This window comes from Phoxinus phoxinus (genome assembly GCF_949152265.1).
Source record: "Phoxinus phoxinus genome assembly, chromosome: 15".
NCBI classification, from domain to species: domain Eukaryota; kingdom Metazoa; phylum Chordata; class Actinopteri; order Cypriniformes; family Leuciscidae; genus Phoxinus; species Phoxinus phoxinus.
This window is the reverse complement of record NC_136890.1, coordinates 24,065,053-24,088,747: the sequence shown is the minus strand read 5'-3', so window position 1 is coordinate 24,088,747 and position 23,695 is coordinate 24,065,053. Positions and strand designations below refer to the sequence as shown.

General features: G+C 37.8%; 1 protein-coding gene across 7 annotated transcripts in view; it reads left to right on the top strand.

Annotated features, from left to right (window-relative positions):
- nfic (nuclear factor I/C) overlaps nt 1-22,008 on the top strand; it is a 108,004-nt gene extending 85,996 nt beyond the window's left edge. For 2 of the 7 annotated variants that reach the window (XM_079636922.1, XM_079636920.1), the window contains exons 8-12: nt 1,412-1,596; nt 2,187-2,213; nt 5,077-5,236; nt 6,909-6,994; nt 12,833-22,008. In XM_079636922.1, the coding sequence (XP_079493048.1) occupies nt 1,412-1,596; nt 2,187-2,213; nt 5,077-5,236; nt 6,909-6,994; nt 12,833-12,853 (479 nt within the window). In that variant the 3' untranslated portion in view covers nt 12,854-22,008. Of the gene's footprint in view, nt 1-1,411; nt 1,597-2,180; nt 2,214-5,076; nt 5,237-6,908; nt 6,995-12,832 lie in introns of those variants that run through there. The other 5 variants (XM_079636923.1, XM_079636921.1, XM_079636925.1 and 2 more) reach the window with 3 other exon arrangements.
- The last annotated feature ends 1,687 nt before the right edge of the window (nt 22,009-23,695 follow it).

The following is a 23,695-nucleotide window of genomic DNA, read 5'->3' as shown; positions in this document are numbered from 1 at the left end:
AGCGAATTTTTAAAGCGAAATAAAATGGACTGAAAATTCCCTGTTGAATATTAAAGGTTGTATTTTTAAACTGTTTGAATATTTTGGAATTTAAATATGAAAGGTGAATATGGATTATTGAATTTTTAATAATGAAAATGTGTTTGAAATGTTTTGAATTGAAATATTCACAGCTTAAATATTCAACCATGTTGAATTTGAGGCAATAAAAAAATGCAAGTCCTAAAATACAATGCATTAAAATGCAAGCATGGTTGATGCAATGCATATTTTTTTCAAGTGGTGCAATTCAACAGGCTTTTTGTTTCAAAAACATTTGGCATTATTTTACTTCCATAGAGTAAATCCATTTTCCAAACCGTGTTTTTGTCTTATCCTGAATCACTACGGTACACCTATAATAAGTATTTATTTTCGGACTATTTTAGACTGGTATTGACCAAAAGTTACAGACTGCAGCTTTAAACGGCTTAAAGGATTGGAGAAGTCTAGCATAGGTCATCAGAGAGAAGCCTGTCGCTTCACTGGAAGAAATTCTGACAATTTGATGAAAAAATTATGGGGTCAATTAGATTTCTAAAAAATGAAACGTGCACGGATAAATCATTCACGATTTTATTGGGCTGAGACGCGGGTGCCGTCTCTGTCAGGTCATTTTTCTTATTGGAGTACAGTGATCTGTCGTCTCCAAAGCCTCACAGCTGGCTGAGTTATGCTCTAACAATTAGCCTGGCTGTTCAGATGACTTGGTGAAGCGTGTCAGCCATATGGTGCCTGCACTGAAACATCCAGCCGATTTTACCACTCTGTTGGGCATTGCCAAATGTGTTACAGTATACAAAGTACTCTGTAGAGAGTTTTGATGTTTAAATATGACATGGACGTGACAACTGAACAAAGCTCTTTGATTTAGACATTGGTTATGTGATGCTTTATCGAATGTGTCACTAAAATGGATGTGGAGCACATTAATGTGCTTGCTTATTTACAGATATACCACCATTCAAAAGTTTGGAGTTGGTTTAGTTTTTTTATGTTTTTGAAAGAAGTCTCTCATGCTCACCACGCCTGCATTTATTTGATAAAAAAATACAGTAAAAAATATTGTTTTTAATGTTAATATATTTTAAAATCAATTTATTCCTGTGATGGCAAAGCTGAATTTCCAGTGTAATCCTTCAGAAATTCCTTCAGAGTTTAAGAAACATTTATTATCAATGTTGAAAACAGCTGTGCTGCTTAATATTTTTTAATAAAAATCTTTATTATTATAATCTACATTATAAATGTTTTTACTGTCACTTTTGATTAATTTAATGCGTTCTTGCTGAATAAAATAATATAAAAAAATGCACTAACCGAATAGTTCTTGAATAGTTCCTTAAAGGCAGAATATCTTTATGTCCTTCAGGTATCTCTCGGAGTCCACATCCCTCCTCGTCTCTGCACTTCCCTGCTGGTCCCATTCTCCCCCAGACCGGCACCACCTACTTCCAGCACACGGCCATCCGGTACCCCCCACACCTCAGCTCTCAAGACCCGCTCAAGGACCTGGTCTCTCTGGCCTGTGACCCGTCCAATCAACAGCCCAGCCCGGTAAGATCATCCCATGGAGCATTCAGACACACCTTAACTTTCAGCATACATCTCTAACTATCACAGATCAAGGAATGTAAAAACAAATCCCAAATCATCCACACATCAGCTCCACCAATCAGCAGCCATAATTCTTGTAGGACCCCGTAAGGGAACATGAGCCAAGCACAACTCTGAGCCTGTCGTGTTTATTATATTCAGCACTGGATTTGTTAACATGTCAAATTAAAAATGAGTTGAATTTGTACTTAAAGAGGTCATATTTTCCTGGCCAGTTAAAAACCTTAAGGGATACAACTGCAAATCTGAAGCTCCTGACTTAGTGGAGGAAAAGTGCTGTTTCTCATTCTACATGCAACGGGAGAGTTTCTTAAAAAGATTTTTATCTAAAAATGACAATTCTATCATCATTTACTCACTTTCATGTTGTTGTTCCAAACCTGTATGACTTTCTTCTATAGAATATAAACCATATTTTGAGAAATGTCTCAGTTATTTTGTCCATACAGTGGAAGTCAATGTTAACCAAAACTGTTTGGTTACCAGCTTTTTTTCAAAATAATCTTTGTTTGTGTTCCTTGGAGATATAGGCCCTACAGGTTTGGAACGACATGAGGGTGAGTAAATTATGACAGAATTTCTATTTTGTGTGTGTAAAATGTCCCTTTAAAAAAAATTACTATTTAAAAATTAAATTAAATCTTTAGGTCAGGGAGAATGTCATTGAGGGGAAAACTGCAATCATTTTGACACTTTTTGGAATAAAAAAACACAAGTGGACCTCAGGGAACAATTTAAAAAAATGATACCAGAAAGTAATCAACTGCTTACTTCCTGCATATACTGTATGTTTAAGTGTGTGCAAGTGAGAGAGAGCCAGACAGAGGGAAAACGAGACAGATAAACATGCCATCATGTTCTGTACATGGATCGTAGCCCATGTAATCTGAGCCAAAAAGAGCTGACCACTGCCTTGGTCAGATTTCACCCTTTCCGTTAAAGCAACCTGCAGTCTAAATACCAGCACCCATCAGCCCTGTTTCCTTCACACACACTCACAGACAACAGTTATGGACAAGATTTTCTTAGATTGCTGGGAGGAGAAAATCGGGGATAAATCGGCCTAAAACTCCTGTAGTCTGAACCCGGCTTAAAATATTTTTTTAAATCTTATAAGATTTTCAAAATGTGAGAGACCACAAACATGACGAAAATAAATCATAGATTTTAACCGTTTTGTCCCTCTAGTGTTTGGAGTGCCGCGATGTGACCAAGTAAGCACACCACACACTAACAGATTCCATTCACAAACAGAGTCCCGCCTGTGAACACGGGAAATCACGCAAAATCTCTTGCATCAAACGTGACTTTAAATATCCATTAAGGAGAAAATGTTTAGATGAACATGTTACAGCAGGAGCTGGAGGTGAGTCTTCCGTCAGCTCGCTTTCTGATTGGGTATTGTTTCGTTTCACGTGATAATCTCCTGAGCGTACACGCGTTTGTCCCCGAGGTTCCCCACACACAACAGGATTTCTGATCGTAAAGATTTGAGATCGGGCCGGCTTCGACGTTCTTCCGAGCAGATTCAGTCACTCTTAATGCCTCACACCACAGGAAAATCTGATCAAATAATCTGTAGATCCATCAAGATAATAGTGACTTTACCTAGGATTGTCGGAAGGGGAGAAATCTGTCCAAAATCGCCCAAATATCTTGTAGTGTGTACCTAGCATTAAACAGATTTGAGTGAATTTTTAGTAATGTTTAATTGGGCATGCTTGTTTCCCCTTACTTAAATGTAATCTTAAAAAACACCAATGATTTTTTTAAATATCAATAACTGTTTTGCTTTCCAGGGGTAGTATCATACATTTAAAATGGCTTAAACATTTTATTTGAGTGTTATTTCTTCTCTTAATGACTTATCATACACCCCAGGATGCCATCTGAGTAACATTAATGACTCAACGGAGTGAGAAACTGTCTGGATCTCTTCATTCTGACACTGACATAAAGAACTAACACAAAGTGTGAATGTGCCATTTCCACGTCAGAGTGAGAGGGAACAGGAAATAGAGCCAAGGAGTAGATCTCTGTGTCTAGGGGTGTTGCTGATGTTGGCAATAAAGGGGGGAAGAGAGCGAGTGTATGAGGGAAAGAAAGAGAGAGACACACATTTATGAATCTTGCCCTGTGGCAGCCGGGCCCAGCCGATTCTGCAGACTCATTGAAATTCCCCCTACTGCAGTCTGACTGTAGCCAAGCAGTCACAAAGAACAGCCGCACCGACCCATAATGCCGCTGACTCACTCACCAGCTATTGTTGTGCAGGGCAGTGAGTGTGCAGTTTTACTCGGCGAGAATGCAAACGAGAGCCAAACCCTCAGAGAGAGAAAGAGAGCATGATGGAGGGTTTTATGGATTTGCGGCCATGGTAGAACGACAGAACGATTCATAATGGGCCGTTCGCTAGAACAGTGCGCACAACGTTACTCTGTTTCTCCCACATAACTGCTGATGGCAGGAGGAGGGGGAGATACAGTATGTGACTGGACTTTAAAGTTTCATCAGACTGGGACACAAAGTAATTTTTTCCACTTTAAATAATATGTGCCTAAAGAAACAAAGTACTTAGACAAATACAGCATGTTTGGAGAAAAAAAAAAGTCTAATCTTTTGCTTGCATTGTATTTTAATTATTCTGTGTTCCATTCAATTTCGGATGCGGGATATTTTCACTAGATTTTGTGCTAGTTTCTTGCTAAAATTTTATCTTGCGCTTGGATAACGAAGCGCAATGGCAACGCTAGCATGTTTTGCAGGTGTGCAATTATCAACAGAGATGATTATTTACTATTTTTTTACACAACTGTCTCTGTAAACATTTGCTTAACAGGTTTTATGATCTGTAATGTTGAAATCATTCCTATAGCTCAAACAGTTGCGCTAGCAACGACAAGGAGATGGGTTCAATTCCCAGAGAATGCATGAATTGTATACCTTGAATGCAATGTTAGTTGTTTTGGATAAAAGCGTCTGCCATTTATTATGTAAATATAATTGAAATTAATTTTTACAATTCATCTTGTGCCCTCAGTGTGCCCCTTTTCAGTGTCAGGATGGATAAGTTTGAAGTCTTCATGTGGCATATTCCATTGCACTTTTCCATAGTAGGACGTTGGAAATTCCGACTTTTTTAAAGGAATGGAACACTGCATTAGTTCTCAAAATCAACATGTTATAGAGCTGTTAGAACCTGCTGTGATGTCAAACATGCTATTTTTAGTTAGCAGTCCTAAATATGCTGAGAGCTTTAAGTACTTTAAAGAATTGTACCATTGAGGGACTCTAAAGCGCTAAAGAGAGAGTAACACAAACACAGAGACAGTAGATGCATGTATTGTGATGTTAGCTGTGTAGAGGCAGTGAGGTGTCCCTCGCCACAGTGGCTGACTGTTGCCCTCTCTTCCTCTGCAGCTGAATGGCAGTGGTCAGGTGAAGGTATCCAGTCACTACATCTCCTCTCAGATGCTGGCCCCCCCACCACCCCCCGGCCTGCCCCGTCTGACGCTGCCCCCAGAGTCCAAATCCAGCACCACCTCTGCAGACGCAGGTGCCAGCTCACCCACATCCCCCAGTAAGTGGGACGCTTGCAACCCATCCGTTCGTTCGCCCTATCTGTCCCAGAGACCCAGAGATAGCCAAAAAAAAAAAAAAAAAACGGCAGCACACACACATCAACAGGTTTTAATAAACCCCCAGGGTTTAATAAGGTATAAATATTTGTTTTTAATAATTAAAATGTCAAGCAGAAGAAAAAACCTAAGAAACTAATGGCTGGCTCAGAGTTAGTGGTCTGGCTCATGTCACAAACCATTTACACAGTACCTTAATGGAGTCTTGGCTGCTTTTAATTGGATGACACATTTTATACACACACACACACACACACACACACACACACACACACACACACACACACACACACACACACACACACAAATGCTACAATACCTTTTTTTCTATTTCTATTTCTTTTGAACTTTCTATTCATCAAAACATTCTGAAAAAAAGATATCACAGTTTCCCTGAGAATATTACGCTATATTATATATTAAACTGTTTTCAATATTGATTAAAAAGTAATACAAACAGTTTAATAAAATATGTCTTCAGCAAATCAACATTTTCAACACATCAACAAATCAAGGATTTCTGATGATCATGTGAAACTGAAGTATGGAGTAATGATGCTGAAAATTCTGCTTTGCATCAGGAATAAATTACATGTTACATTTTTTTATATATTTTTTTACTGTATTTTGATCAAATAAATGCAGCCTCGTTGAGCTTTAGATACTTTTTTCATGAGTTTATTTATATTTATAATTAGAATCAACAATGCCTCATAGTTTTTTAGTTAATTAGCATAACTATTGGCTTTTTACAGTTGCCAAGCAATGTTGCAACTTGGCACATTAATATATATTTTAAAACCGTTTCAAACTGGATTGTCAATTATAAAAAAAGAAAAGAAATTGTGAATATGTTGATTTCAGAGTGAGAGAAACACAACAAGCGTCTTTTCTTGAGTAAACTGTATAAAAAGATACATTTGGATGACAAGTCGATCAGCTTTAATGGGCCAGTGCTTGCTGCCCTGTCCATTAATCATGCTAATTTAATTATTAATGCAGAGAACAGCTCAATATGTTCACCATCCGCTGTGCTGCAGAATCCCCAATGATCAATCGCCTCGATACGCCATCTCACACTGTCAGACTCAATGCTCGGCATGATTATTCAGCTAAAATCATGTCCCGTAATTATCCAAAGACCCATTTGATAAAGATGGATGCTTTGATTGTTATGTTGTGTTCCTTATTTACCAAAAAGACATGCTGGTAGAGTTTCCAAAGAAGCATAAGAAAGCACATCTGCTTTTGTAATTGCTGATAATATAGTCTTCAAGAGATGAAGGCGCACATTCACTAACAACAGACTGCATTTACATAAGCAGGCAACAGAATCAGCCTCCGCTAGACAAAATATTTATTTACACAGTCTGATGGTAACAAACATAGAAACTGACCCAATTACAGCATCAATTCAATGTCTGTGTGGAACAGATGCACGCCATACACACTCAAACTGTGTTTGAGATCTGAATGGAGTAGAGTAATATTTACCTGTGTGATTTAAACACTAAATCCACTAGGAACGTTGAAATATTACTTGAAACTTATATCACACACTCTCGCCTCTTTCTCTGTTCTACTCTTAATCGCAAATTTCTCCCTCTCTTTCAGCGTATTCTGCTCCCGGGACGCCACCTGCCAACCGCTCCTTCGTAGGAATTGGTTCTCGAGACCCTGGCAGTCTGTATCAGGCACAGGTATCTCAACACAAACCTCCATACACATTTATTCACACACAAATTCACAGATCATCCACTCTCAAACACACACACACACACACACACCTCAGATGAAATTGTAATGCTAATTATAGACTAAACTGAATAACTGCTTTTTAACTTCTGGAAACTTTGACTTTTTCTTGATAACTTTAAGAAACCTAAGCACCATGAAAATTCAAATCATTCTTGATTTTAAGCAGTACTTGAAAAATTCCCTTGAACCCCAGTATCTGGACCCTCTGAGAGACCCAAGCCTTCTGTGTTCAATTATAGATCAGAAGTGAGCAGATACAGTAACTACCGCTAGACCCTCAGCTGCCGAACCAAATGTGGTCTTTCACATTAAATATAGAGCCAGCCAATGTAGATACAACACCTTAACCAATACAGTAGGCTACATGGTGAATTCATAGAATGTCTGAAAAATTACTCATCAGGATTTTTTCCCTTTTTTAGGTGAAAAAATTAAAAATACATATTACAAAATTATGTAATATTTATGTAGTTTTCAAAGAATATTTGTATTTATATATAAAAAAATAGTTTTTATGTTTTAAGCATAAAAATGTTTTTTAAGCCCAAACCACCTTTTATGCTGCTAAAGTAAATTATTATTTACTTTTTATTATTATTGAAATTAATTGTATATTTTTATTTAAAAGAAAGAAAATCATTGCAGGAAAAACAAATGTATATCGTGGCCACGAATTAACAATGCTTTCCCACGACTTACTAATACGTCAGCATGTTTTACTAATTCGTTCTCTCGTTTTAAGTAAATCGTGCACAAGTTATAATAATTAATTCCCTCATCTTACTAAATCGTGGCCATGATTTACTAAAACAAGGGAACAAATGAATAAGTCATGGGACCGAATTTTTAATTCATGGCCTCAATATATCTATATTCTGGTTCGCATGTCATGTGCGGGGGCTTCTATTAAATGAATGAAATATTTTTTTTTCTAGTGCACTATATAATAATGCATTCAGCCTTCATATTTATTAATGACATGTTAACTTTTGCATGCTCAGCAAAATTCTGACCTTATTTTAAAAGGCTGACATTTTTGTGATGCTTCACAAATCCTAGAGGACATCAGCCCCTAATAAACACACTCTTGAAAGGTCTTCCTTAAGTAACAGCTGCAGTTCAGTTTGATTTGGCTGGGGAATGCAGCAGTGCTCAGGTAAAATCTGAACCGTGGAGGTGATTGAACTGCATGGCTCAGGAGTCCGAGCGCAATACTGCATTGCAGTGCTTTCAGCTCCATAAAAAAGTGTAAATGCACTTGACTGAGCCATGTGATGAGAGAAAGGGAGAGAGACAGAACAGTGATCAATGAGTAATGGAAGACTAGTGTGGGTTAATATGTATTTGAAGTCATTATTTGAAAACCTTCAGCCTAACAACCGTTTAGCACAGCAAGTACAAGTACACAGTTATTACTGTTGTTTTTCATGAAAGTTGTGCACTAGACGAGAACGTCGAAACTTTTCTGGCTCTCAGCTAGATGTGTGTTTGTGTCCCTGTATCATGAGCTAAGAGGGAGGGGAAAGACGTCGTCAAACGAACAAATGGGGGAAAGGAGGTTCCGTTCACTTGCTGTCACGTCCAGGGCTGTCTGGTTGCTAGGGGAAACCAGACATGATGTAATTGCCGGATGAACCTGTGCTTGAGGGAGTGGAAAAGGAAGAGTCCACTGCAGACCAATCAAATTGACCAATCTGTCTTGCACAACCGAGACTAACACAGGACTGCCCAGGGAATCACTGACTGTCCAGGCCTAGTTTGACAAAACACAGTTGTCTTTTTCTTTCTTTCACTGTAAAAAGTGAGTACAGTTGTTGTATATTTTCACTTTCTCTGTAAGCTATCTTTAGATATTTCTACCTGATCTGACTATAAAAAACGACTTTATTAGTCTTAAAATATATATTTTTTTTACCATATAAACACTTTTTTTTTTGCACTATGAAAAGTCATGAGGATTTCTACCTGATTTAACCATTAAAAGTAACTTAGATTATTATTATAATAATTAATATTAAATACTATTGTTTACATGAATCATTGTTATTTTAGAATCATTTAAATACTTTTTATAGTTTTTTTTCTTTCTTTTTTAAAAATATATCTATATAATTATTTTCAGTTTAAGTCATTTTAGTATATGAAGTTCAGTTAAATGAAAATGAGAAATGTTGCCTTTACAACTAGCTGAAATAAAATGTTTAATTATATTTGATTTGATTTCAGTTAACATTTATTTTTATTTCAAGTAAAAAACAAAATTCATAGTTTCAAATGACCTACAATAACCCTGAATTTAAATACAACATCCAGGTAAAAAAAATAATTTTTAATACCACATGAAACGACTTTTTTAATATATCCTATTAGATTCTTTCTATCTTTATTTTTCTTTCTTTCTTTACTCTCTCGATCTGTGTTTGTATTAAACTCAGAGTTTAATGGACTTCTGTTGTTTTCTTTTCTCTGATGAAAAGGGTACTTTACTAACAATCTTTGTTTTTAGAGGAGCTTGTATTTCAGCCTCACCTCCAAACTCTCCCAAAGCATTGTAATTAAAGGGAGAGACTGTCATTTGTTAGGCCCTTGTGGTCTAATATGTCCCCCTACTTGGACTGTGAACCCGCCCTCGTCTTAGCTTTATATTTTCATAACCTAAACCACCTGTCACCAAGACAAAGCCTGCAGCTTTTATAGGGAACTAAATATTTTGTTTGGAGTGAACGCCTAACCACTGTTAGCCTACTCTACTGGTTGCTGTGTTCTCAAGACAGACTGTTTCAGTGAGAAAGTTTCAGCTTCGGATGTGCCCTAGTGCAAAATGAAAATATCAGGCAGCTGGTAAAAAGAAGAATGGCCTGGAATGGTAGACTCAAACCCATGCGATGAGACAAAGCTGGAATGGTGACACTACTTGGAATAGTATTTTAAACACCAGGCCTTGAGCAATTTGTGTGTGTGTGTGTGTGTGTGTGTGTGTGTGTGTGTGTGTGTGTGTGTGTGTGTGTGTGTGTGTGTGTGTGTGTGTGTGTGTGTGTGTGTGTGTGTGTGTGTGTGTGTGTGTGTGTGTGTGTGTGTGTGTGTGTGTGTGTGTGTGTGTGTGTGCGTGCGTGCGTGCGTGCGTGCGTGCGTGCGTGCGTGCGTGCGTGCGTGCGTGCGTGCGTGCGTGCGTGCGTGCGTGCGTGCGTGCGTGCGTGCGTGCGTGCGTGCGTGCGTGCGTGCGTGCGTGCGTGTGTGTAACAGAAGATGTGGCTTTATGGTATGCTTATAGTTTAGCTAATCAAGTGTTGTTTTAATATCATTGAGATACTTTTTAAAGTTTTAAATGAATGCCATCCTTCCTTTAACCCATTTGTTTATTTTATTTTCTAATCAGCCTTAATTTGTTTGATCTGATTCAGCTTACCAAGATAATGACCACTGAAAGCGTCCACAAAGAAAGCAAATAGTATGTCATTTCATGGTACTGTTGGATAATATAAAACATCTGCTTATTTTATCGTCTTTAGTCAGCTTCACTAGTGGTTTTGCATTGGTTTGTATGTATCAACATTTGGATAGATGAATTTGATAATGACTCCCCATTTCCTGGCCCGTTCCTGTCGGTCTTCACCACATTATTCAAACAAATAACAGCAGAAACTACACATATTCTCTTAAGCTGTTTTTATCATATTAAAGTGTAAATACTAAGCAGGCCATCGGTTTTTGAGGTGAGACAGGAGATTATATCTGCTAAAATATCACAACCAAGAAGAGATGCATATGTTACGGCTAATTTTTCTACCGAAGAAAAGATTGAGTTTCCATAACATATATACTGGAAACATTAAATCTCAACTTGCCACTCTAGAGAAAGAGAATTGTGGATTTATCTCATCAAGAGACATTTTCAGTATAGTAAAATGGCGTGTTGTCACTTCAACGCAAAGCCAAGATGATATCCAGAGCTCTGGATGTGTGTGTTACTTAAGAATATATTTATACATTCAGTTTTTCCTCTCGGGTATTCAAGAGTAACATTTAGCCTTTTGGTTTCGGGTTAAATGAATTTCGACAAAGGAGTGGCTGTAATTGTGCTGTCAAAGTCACGAGGCACGAAAACACGTACAATCCCCACACTGCCCGCTCTCATGGGCTCGGACTTGATCCAGTAATCAACACGAAATATGATTTGGGAAAGTTGCATCCCAATACACTATGGTAATCACTCAGAAAGCAGCATCTTTGCGTTTCCCAGCAGTGTCAGCTGTCATTATAAACATATTTCTCTTCCTGGCAATAGGTTCTAAAGAATGCTTAAGTGTCATGGGTTGTGTACGGTTAACCTTAGCTCCAGTTTCAATAGCAGTATCAAATGATTCTCAGCTAGCTAGCAAACAGAAGTCAAAATAAACTGATTTGATGAAAAGATATATGATTAAAGTTTAATAACTTGTATTATGGCATTTTAGATTCCTGGTCGTACATGTGGTCCGTAGATTGTGATACTGCCCTTTTCATTAATCAATGAGCAAGAGCTGCCAAAACTCCTTGGCGCCACTGCTGTTTTTAATACATAAATGTGTCAAACTATTTTAACTTAGATTCTCATGCTTGTACACTATTATCTGGGCACTGCATTGTGGATTTGGGGAGTCATTAGTCTGTGGTTTGCTGTTGTACAAGAATCAAGCCATCAGTCTGATGTATACAAACTTTTCAGCAGGGAATAGGAACAAATTTTCCTTTTTTAGGATTATTAAATCAATACATTTGGGGGTAGTTAAAGACGTCTGTTGGACTGCTGTGAAATTACTTAAACCTTAGTGGAAAATATTGAGCCAGGGGCTTACGGCATGAACTCCTTCCTTCTGTTTTTAAACCTTGTCAAATTTTAAAAAGACTTCAGCGGTCTGTGAATGAAAGCCAAAATCCTGTTATGCTTTTAAAAGGTTTGGGTGGGATCCTGCTGAGCGCTTTCTCTCTCTCTCTTTCTCAAAACTCATAGCTTTTTACTCCGTATTAGTTTTAATAGGTTCGTCAATTCTGGTCCCAGGCTAAGTGTTTGCTGCTCATTATCAAAAAACACACTGATTTGTTCTCATTAAGCTTTGAATGGCAGAGTAGGGTGCTTTGCATTATTCCTTACGGACAGGAAACATGTACCACCTACTCTCACCACCACCACCTTCAAAACCTAAACACACACACACACACACACACACACACAATGCCCCAGGCATTTGTTTTTTTTAAATCAGAACTACTGTTATGTGCTGGCAAATCTGAATTTTCATAACCACCACTCCAGTCTTCAGTGTCACATGATCTGCTAGAAATGATTCTAATATGCTGATTTGCTTATCAAGAAACATTTCTTACTATTATCAATGTTAATTGTGCTGCTTAATATTTTCGTGTAAACAGTAATATATTTTATCACAATTTGATGAACATATGTCTAGGAACAGCAATTATTTGAAATAGAAAGGTATGTAACAATTCTTCGCTGTCGTTTTTGATAAATTGACTGACCCCAGTCTTTTGAACAGTAGTGTACATATCACTCATGAACAGAATACTTTTATTGTGGATAATTTCTAACCAAATAATGTTTTCAAAAATGCATTTGATCAGTTTTGATGAAATGGATCCATCTCAACTAGACTGCGGTCACGTTCAGATGAGTTTTTATCTGATGTAGGTGGATATCCCATAGCACTCCTCCTATTGTGTTACTTGTGCTTGTACAGATGTCTTAGTCATTTTGATTCTCTCTCTTTCTCTCTCTCTTGCAGTCCTGGTATCTGGGGAACTGATTATCACACACACAGACGAACCCGAGGAGGCACAGACATGGATTTGAAAAATCTAATTTTTTTGTGGAATTTACAAGAAAAAAAGTTGTGAACGAGATGCAAGAGGGAAAATCAGATATATATGCAGTATTTGTATATATATACACACACACACATATATATATATACACAATATGTGTGTATAGATATATGTGCACACATATTTATATACGCATAACAACGTACAGTATAAGATGCTTCAATACACTTTTTTTGAAAAAAGACAATGGAATGGAGAAGAGCGCGAGAGAATTGCCATAGATGGAACGGAAGAAAAGACGACAAAAGAGGAGGATGTTTTTTCTGGGAGGGCAGCCCGAACTATGGCGTACATTGATGGACGTGTCGAAAAGGCCCACCCTGACTCCCTGCCTCTTGGAATGCCTCTCCTCAACCCCCTCCTTCTGCTACAGGTGCTGCTTCCTCCTATATGCAAAATAAGTATCCTTTATTTTCTTAACGAACAGGGACGAGAAACCTCAAGGAAGGGGTTTCTCCGCTAGCATTTCGCCACAGGTTTGGAGGTGAGCACGGCCTGTTTTTATTCTTTTTTTAAGTGCGCAAAGGCAACACGACATGGAAAAGATTGATGCTTCCGTTCACACAGCATTGTGGAAAAAGAAACAAAAAAGGCTACTTTTCATCCAGTTTATTGACAATCATGTTTCTGCGTCCTTGGTTTCGTTCAGAGGGTGATGTTTTCTAAATTACATTCTCCACCGTTTGTAACGGAGTCCACTTTTTGGTGGAAGCCCGTCATGTTTTTTGTACATCGGAGGAATATTAGTGGTACCTCAGTGACATTTTACATCACAGTCAGCGTGTATACACACATGCACACACACTTACATGTAAACACACCTATATAGAGGCATTGGCATGTACTGTTAAAGGATACACGAGGTGTGTGTGAGCTGTAATACAGCCTTCATAGGATGAGCCAGGGAATAGCAGGGGTGAATTAGCACCTTCCTCTCTTCGCAATATGAAAGCCCCTCATTCCCTGGACCCGCTGTAAGTGTGTGTGTGTGTGTGTGCGCGTGTGCGTCCGTGTGTTTGTGCTTGTCATAAACATTGGTAGTCCCTTATTCATCTCTGTGACTTCACAGATTAGGGGGTTTTTGATTCATGTAGATACGTGGATTTTTCCACATAGTGACAAAGGGAGTTGAAATATAGTTCTGTCATTACTTAGACAGTATTGGGTGTAGAGGATAGAAGTTTTTTCTCTGTGTAATTTGTTTAAATTCATTGGAAATTACAGGCATTGCACTACTTTGAATTTTTAATTTTCCTCTTTTGCAAATTCCTGTTCGGCCTAATCATACGGAATGCTGCGAGTCTATTATTTTTGTCATGTTCTGATCTCACGGTAGATGAGGGTTGGTTTCCCAGAAACTAAAAAGCTGATCAGAACAATCCTACATGTTCTATGTAAATGTCTCCATGTTTATGTGATTGCTTTTATACAATTCCCATAGTTTAAGAGAAAAAACAAAACAGGCTATCTTTTTCCCCATGTTTCTATTTAAAAAAAAACTATGACTGTTTTTATTTTGAAGCATATTATACACTTTAATCCGTAGGAATGTCAATGATTTGGATGTTTGACGTGAGACGGGCTGTAATGCCCAACGACGACAATACAAAGAGGTCAGTCAGTGGCTAAGCTCCCAGAGTTCATTGGGAGGTGGACGCCTACGACCAGCATGTCTCTGGCTGGTTGCCTCAGAAATGGGTTATTCTGCACTCTGAGATGTGTTGATTTGTACTAATGAAATAACATCAGGGCTTAATCTACAACGCTACCGAACCCAAATCAAGAAGCCATGAAAAGTGCCTGAGACATTGCAAGATTTTAATTTCAATTCTTCCTCTTTTTTTTTTTAAAGACTTGGATGTTTTGCTTCATCTATTGTGGGTTGTTGTTGTTATAGAAGTTCAAGGGGTTGTTTTTATGCCCAGAGAGATATTTTAAATGGCCTAACAAGTCCCCTAGCCCCTCATCAGCTGCATGGGCTAACGCTTAGCCACAGGAAACGCAGATGGCTGAACAAAACACACTCACACACACACCCTTATATTCTGCCGGAACATGACAAAATCAACATATCAGAGATTAACTAGGTACCCTCACAAATACACACACCGATATGAAATAATATCCACACACTCTGGTTGCTTTCGCTAACCTTTTATAATGGCTTTGCATACACATTCTGTTGAGTTGACCATATACCCAGAACACATACAACATGACTTGTTTTAATGGTGCTGATATGAAAATTATATGGAAATCTCTATATATGAGTTATATATAACTGTGCATGGTGCTTTCAAAAGAAAAATCATGAGAATTAAGCTCAAACGACCACCGTATCGCTGACATGGGCGCATGGCAGATAATCTTAGTATTAGCTCTAAAGCTAAATGCTCCCCGACTTCTCCTTAATGACCCCCCTTGAGCTAAGAGCCAATGACACGGATGGATTTTACCTTTGTACCACATTGGTTTTGACTTTAATCCTATGATCCCTCTTCTACTTTGCACGATATTTTATAAACATATTATGTGCCTTGCCTTTAGTTAAGAACGATAATGCGTAATTTCAAAGGAGTTTTTTTTTTCTTTCTTTTTTTTGTTGATGTAACCAGTGTCACCAAGGAAACAATGCTGCATGTTTGATTGCCTGTCATAATCAGATTAAGACTAACAGGTTACCTGATAGCTGTAGTTGTGGATGGGTGAGAGAGGCTTTTTTTTTAACCTTCTTCCTCTTTTAAAAGCACCGTAGTTGGCATGAAATCTTCCTTGCATTATTTTGTTACCATTATTTCCCTCTACTTTTCATATAATGAGAAAGAAACAAAATCTGTGAAAGATGCGGTACCAGCTCTCTCCATATCAGCTCTGATCTGATATTTTGATTCCCTTTCATGTTAGGCTTCTCTTAAATTGTTTAGATTGTATGTTATCGTGTATTTAAATGAGTTTGCACCCATTATGGATGTGAAGAGGAGAGGCCAAATATTTTAACTAGATGGCCATCCTCCATGAAACTCCATGTACTAGTTTTGATTATTTTTAAATTCTACAACTAAGCACTTAGCAAATTATTTTGCAATCAACAAGATTTTACATCCCCAAAGCATGATCTTTGCTTTTTGTCAAAGGGTAAAATTAATATTTCATTATTTCTGAAAACCTACGCATTAGTTAAAGGGATGGTTTACCCCAAAATGAAAATGTTGTCATTATTTATTCGCCCTCATGTAGTTTCTTGACTTTCTTTAATTTTTCAATGGAACACAAAACAAGATATTTTGAAAATGCTTGTACATACAATGAAAGTCAAAGAGAGACTAATGTTGATTTGGACCCCATTGACTCTCAGTGTGTTTAAAAAAAAAAGAATTTCAGTTCCACAGAAAAAAGAAATTTAGTCATACAGGTTTAGAACAACATGAGGGCAAATAACTAGTGACAAAATGTCAACTGTCCCTTTAACCACTTTTTGAGGGCTCACAACACTGGCTGCAATAGAATATGTAGTAATGTTTGAAATAAATGATTTCTTTAATTAGTGATTTAGTTTTACCAATCGAGTCCCTTGTACATGTCCAGTTGGTGATTGTAGAATGCATTCATAGAGAGTAGCTGAAATTTGTCCAATTCAACACACAGACACAAGAACTGCTGAGTTTGTGTCTTCTTAGAAAATGAATTAATATACCAGGATGCTTCTTCTTCTTTTTATAAAATTAGATGGTAGGAGATAATTTATAATTTGTAGCATGTAGTGTCAGGGGAGTATATTGCGGAGGAGAAGATATTGTGTATTTCTAGAGCTGGGTCAGGAGAGGCCATGTTGTAGTTTGTGATGCAGTGTACAGTATTGTTTCTGCAATGGATATTGCAACGCTGGTAGCTAATACGATTTTGCTGGTAGCTATTTAAAAGTTTAAGTCGAACGAGAAAGAACGAGAGATTTTGTTTACATGATGCCTGTGGTAAGATCTTGATCGTGGATGATTTGTGAGTCCGCCGTTGTCCACCCTGGCCGAATCGGAGTGCTGAAGACAAACGGCATTCCATCTTTACCATGATCCAAACTTTTGCAGAAGTGCTAGCTTCATTAAGCAAGCAATTTTTCTTGTGTTTAACAGGACAGGCGACGGGACAGGGGTCTGCCTCGGAAGCGTGGGGTGCAGACTCAGTTGGAATTATTTCATGCTGTTTTTGTTTATTATAAATCGTATTGAAGCAAAAATGGCTAACTTTTTAGATTTAAATGAGCTGAAGCTCTCACGGCGTCTCTCCGGTACAGACTCGCATGGCCCGCCGCCTGTCCCGTGAAGATTTGCACTGCTCCATTTTCATCTTTCTAAAGCTGTCAACCCTCTGGCCAGGGTGCGATGATGGGCTCAGTAGAACAGCGGTCTGAAGGTGGTTTCGCCAGCACAGCGGCTCCGCGGGGAGCTCTGTGTGCATGAGTCTTCTTCTTCGTTTGCTTTTTGTATTTGCTAACATTGGCTACGCGCGGCCGAGAGATCGAAACACTTCAAGAGCAGGTTGTTACCCCAGTGTGTGCTTTTTTTAAAGTGGCCACAGGTGATGATTGAACTTGCTATGACGTGAATAATGCATTAGAGCTGATGCATTTAAAAAGAAACATTATCTTACTGTTTGATTTCGAAACCCTTTTTATAGAGCGATGATTATCATTTGTATGCGTGTCGAAATGTTACATTTTGAACACAGTTATCTTGTGTGTAAATGCCTACCATATTTCCAGTAGAATGAGGGAAAAGGCGAAATGTATATTAAAAATGTCTTTTTGTAAGAGAAAATATGTTTTTGTTTGTTTGTTTGGATTTAGTAGTCATAAGCTTGTGGTCAAGCCACACAAAAAATTTGAAAGCTCCTTCTAAAGGATCTGATGTTGAGAATATAATGTCAGCGCCATTAGCACACACCTTTCACAGTTATCAAGTGTTATTTTGATCACAAAATACGAACTTTAGTAAATTCAGCATCACTTGTCGTCATTTTAAACCGAGCCAACAGCTTCACCGAGCTTTGAGAGGTTTATGCTGGTTCCATTGCCTTTTTTGTTGTTGTTATATTCAAGACTTTTTTTTAAACCGCTGCACTTATTTTTTCTCTTCTGTCATGCAAGCTTCAAGATCTTTGAACACATTTTACTGTACTTCTACTTGGAAGGTTGCACTAGATATTCTGGTATTAATAATAATAATAATACTTCTTTTTAAGGTTTGCTTCTCTGGGGATATTTATCAGCCTTGATAACGTACCGTGATGAATACAGATTAAAATGAGAATGAAAGAAAGATAGAGAGATGAAGCTGCATGAATGGCACCCTTTTATTTAGTTGTTGTCATTTATGTGAAAAATGACAATCATTTTTGAAATCAGTACTTTGGATTTTCAACTTAAAAATCGAAACATCCTTAAAACAAAATGCATTTACATGAGAATCAAGACTATAAAATATTAAGAGGAAAATATCTTGAATTAAGTGAATTTGTGTTTCCCACTTGTATTCATAAAAATTTTTTTTGAAACCGCATCCATTTATCACAGAATCCCGAGGAAAAAGTATTGCAGTTTCCACAAAACTATTAAGCTGCAACAGCAACATTGATAATAAGAAATGTTTCTTGAGCACCAAATCAGTATATTAGGATGATTTCTAAAGGATCATGTGACACTGAAGACATCACAGGAATATGTTTAAAATTTTCAAGGTTTCAAGTTTAAAATGCAGCCATGGTGAGGATAAGATACTTGTTTCAAAAACATTTAAAAAAAGTTACTGACCTTAAACTTTTGAATAGTTGTGTACAGTATAAATATATTGAAACATGTTTAGGCCTTTTTACTTGAAAAAAAAATAACAATACAGATTTTTTTTTTTTTGCAGTGTAGATTCTTAAATCACCTGTGGACAATCAGTGGCATGGCATACTTCAGCCCATTGATAGTTTTATGGAGCATGCATAACTAGCAGGATTTTCGACCTCACTCTTCTGAGTGCCTTCCTGGATTCAGCATAGAGCTGTTGGATGTGGGTTTACGCTGTGTGATCTTCCCCTGTTTTTGTAAGATCAACCCACTCATGCCTGGAATGTGCGTCGCTGAACAGATTGTTTGATTCCGAGGCCCAGGCACTTTAATTAGTCATTGACACATGTAATTATGCTGAATAGAATGTACATTTCCCCAGTCCAATTTCCCTGTTCACCCACGGACATAAACAGGATGCGAGGAGACCCTACTCAGGCATACGTGAGAGAATTAGACATGCATGAGTGTTTCACTCTTACCGTTTCCTTTTGCGGTTCGCGTAATGTAAACCTTGCAATACCATGAGCTTTGCACGGTCGGGGTAGATAGAAACGTGAACGTGTGGTCAGATTTTTGTTTTGTCTCCTCTCAGTAAGGGCTGGACATCCTCTTCAGGGCTGAGGCACTGGAATGCAGTTTCTACTCTTTCCTTCCTTCCATTTTCAATGTCGTGACACTTGACAGGATGCATGTCATAGTTCTTGTCAGCTGATGAATTGATATGTGACACGATTGATACTGGCAGCGACTGGTGAATCTGAAATGGATGATGTGCAGTTGTGTCTGTCTGCACTGGTTTGGATCCCATAATAGCTCGATCAAGCTGCTTGGTTTGAAATCAGACTAGTAGTAATACACTAAAGGTTTTTACATGATCTGGAAATTTGTACAGCATCTATGCAACTAATCCTGGCTTTACTGAAATCTTTGTGCTGAAAATTCTTGCTAATATTAAGGACAGTTTCAATGTGTGTAAAGCCATCCAAGCTAGGCTAAACCTTCTATTATTGTACCCGGTAGTATAGTGAAACTAATGGTGCGTTTACATCTGGTCAGAATCAGCATAATGAGATTTCAATATGAGATGTTCACAAAATACTTAATCACTACATTAACCCACCTCTTTATGCTTTATATATATATATATATATATATATATATATATATATATATATATATGTGTGTGTATTGAACAAAAGTTATATTGTTCACTCACACGTTTAAAAGTTTGGGTCAGTAAAAATTTTCTTTTAAAAAATTAGTTCATTTAGTTCATTCATTTCACAGTAAAAACATTTATAATTGTACAAAAGAAATCTATTTCAAATAAATCCTGTTCCTTTACACTTTCTATTCATCAAAGAATCTTCAAAAAAAAAAGAAATATCACAGCATCTGAAAATTCAGCTTTGCCATCACAAAATTTCAACTATATTAAACAGAAAGCAGTTGTTTTAAATTATAATAAGTCACAAGTATTCAGTTTTTACTGTATTTATCGCATTTGAAAGAGACTTAAGTCAAAAATTTACCCAGCCCAAACTTTTGAACTGTAGTATATATATTATATATACCGTAATATATATTATTGCTGTAATTCTGACATGACATGAATGCAGCATTATAAAATTCTTCTTTGCCCAGGTCTAAAACTGTCACTCCCAAGAGTACATTTGTTCAGACATGTGAAGTCATTGATTATACTGACATTTTCCCATGTAAAGTATGCAACTGAAACTTCTCAAACATTGTTTCAGATACTCGTGTTGCTGATTGAGCTGTGGGGGTGATGGGGGGGGTTTAATCTGAGTTTCTGGTGTAAACATGAATGAAGACCCATCCTTAACTGTAGAATGGCTAATTATTTCTACGCTCCCTTTTTCACTCCTAGCAAACCAGCAATTCAAATCTAAGGTATATAAATACCAAAATGGGTTAAAAACACGACATTAACATGCAGTGCCTGTCATGTATCGTTTTCCTCTGGTTTCTTTTCCTCGCCCATGTGTTCTTTGTAAACCGTGAGCTGTTATGTGGGTTTTCGCTGTATTGCTGACATTATCTCTGCAGTGTTGGCCTGGATTGGATACAGCTTTTGTTTATCAAACGCTTTTTGTACGCTGTTGTCCGACCAAGGGGCCAGATTTGCCAAAGCCTCTCAATAACACAACCTCCGAGTGCTGCAACATATTGACCAAGGTTGGTACAGTCTGCCGATGCTAAGAATGTTAGCGTGTGCTAAGGGCTTTACTAAATCTGGCCCTAAGGTTAAAATGGCTCAAACGGGGTGAAGAATACCTATTAGTCATGTCTCTGTTCATAGGGGAGAAAAGCCATTTGTGGGCTTTGCAATTTATGCAATATTTTGATAAGTCATTTACAAAAGAATTGCCAAAAACACCCTGACGTACCGCCTACTCCTGAATTTTTGAACCCCCTGAACCCCCCCCCCCCCCCCCCAAAACAATCACGCATCAATATTTCAGGGTGCCCTCTCCCCCATTAGAACAATTGTTTTGTTTTATTCTGTTCAATGAATTATGGTTTAATTTCTATAAATATTTCTATTGTTGTTGTTGTTTAGTTTGTTTTTAAGCATGCCGTTTTCTCTATCTTTGGACGCTTCGAGTTGAAAGGACGAAGGTTGAAATGTTTTTTCAGAGAGCATTCTAATGCAGTGTTAAATTTCAAGGTTTTTGTTAGTTTTTCCTTCCTCTTTTTTTTTAATCACATTATTCTTTACAAATATTACCATAGTAGTTACTCATTAAATGCTTGCTTGCTGCACAGATAAACACACTTCACACCAGGAAGGGGCATGTGGACATTTAGTTCAGACACATTCACAACTGGCACGATGACATGCATCCATGTTCTTTTGGAAAGCATCGGGTTTTTTGTTTATTTGTCTTTGTTTCTCCAAGAACCTCGCTAAATTGTAATCTATCAGCAAAAGTCGGTATGTCGGTTTTGAAACGAATGAGAAAAGACTTTTTGTTTTTCTCATGCACAACAAACTAAATTTGCCATGTGTTTTTGAACTGGTGTGAGGGGGAAATTACAGCTTTAACAATATTTCATTATAACATTGTATTCAGCCATCGCTGTTCGCAAAAAAAAAAAATCGCTCATGAATACAGTACTGGAAGTGAGTATGTTTCCCTATGCAAAAAAATAAATACAATTAAAATGAAATAAAAAATAAACAAAGCTATGCTACAACTCAGAAATGAGGTGACTTTGTGTTTTTCTTTTCTAACCGATTAGACGCACAGTCTGCTGAAGTTTCTTGGCATGTTTTGAATGTTTATGTAGATTGATCTTGATTATCAGTGGTGTGTGTTTTGGAGGTGTATTATCATTGCTTTGTGTGTGTTGGATGTATACCTATTCGCTGTTCATTAGTAGAACATCCCTCAACGTGGACCCAGGCCTTGTGCCGGAGGACAAGCTAATTTTAGCTTAGCCGAAGCTCTTTCCATTGCAGAGCCAGAAAAGGAAAAGATGTTTCCAAGACGTGGCACGACATCTTATATATCGCTCTAATGATGCATTAAAAGAGTCTTGTGGCGAGTAACATTTTGGGTATTATATGTACTGAATTTAACTGAATATAAGGGTCAAACGAGACTGAAGATCAGCATACTCTACTTGCATTAGACATATTTTTCATGCTAAATCTTATTTAATAAACTCTGTCATTGTAATCAACACTCAATGGCAGTTACGCAGGAAGAGAATGACTCATTTCAAGGCAGAACAAAGTTTGGATCACCGAACATTTGAAATGACAGTTTTAATTCTGCGAGTACAAGCTGCACAAAACTGGAGAATTGGAAGAAAGAGAATGAAAGAGCGAACTGAACACTTGCGGTTAGAGGTTTGTTTTCAGTTCAACTTGGCTGAGGAGCGTAACACACCTGACTCTAATCATCCCTCAATCCATTTACTCCAGATACAAGATTGTTGGAGCCGCTTTTGGAAAAGTATCCTTTCAGCTCTGGAAAGGAAGTCAAGTTTTATTTCATTTTAATGGTTCAAAATAGCACAAGCCAGCACAAGGTCCTTTTTCTTTAAACATACGAAGGGGGTGAACGAGTGCAATAGCACTTGTTGAAAGCTTCACGTGAATCTCGCCAGAAGCCCCTCATGAGCTCACTGCAGAATGGGAGTCAAATTCCATAACAGACACTAACCAGAGGTACCTGTTCAACTTCAGTATTTCTATGAAACGTTAGCTTTTGGACAGCAAATTACAATTTTGCTCTAAAACCAACTCATGGACATCTGACTCATATACAGTGTGTGTGATATTTTCTACAACATTTCGATAAACAAGAACTCGGTACCGAGTAACTTATATTTTAGACACTTTGTATTTTTTCTCGCAGAAGAAAATATTTAAGTACGAATGCAAAGCAACGTTTATGAATGAATCAGCATTTTTGAACGATTCAGTTGAGTGACTCAATAATAGAGTAGTCAACTGTTCTGAATGAATCAGTGATTCACTCATAAAGACAGTCGCATATCGGCCTATGATGTAACATACTACTACAAACATAAAGCTTCAAAAGCAAGTGGCTGGGAGCAAAAGAGCCTTGATGGGGTGCCCGGTGTGACTATGTTTTATGACCTTTACTCGCAGAGTGAGTCGCTAACAGCCCAGCTCCCCAAAGCCTGGGCCAGACTTCTCCCAGATCGGTCTGAAACTACAGTTCTCCAGTCCAAAGAAAACAGCATGGCCTCGGGAGTTGCCTGAACTCCAGCTCTCAGGCAAGAGGAAACCTAGCTTGATTCACGAGTCTCTAAAGAAACATTTTAATTACAGGCTGAGCTGATGTTGGCCGAACGATGAGGACACCAACACTGCCATGCGCACCAACGCAGAGCTTCTAGCCTAAACTATGGTAAAGTTGATGTCAGGGGTGTA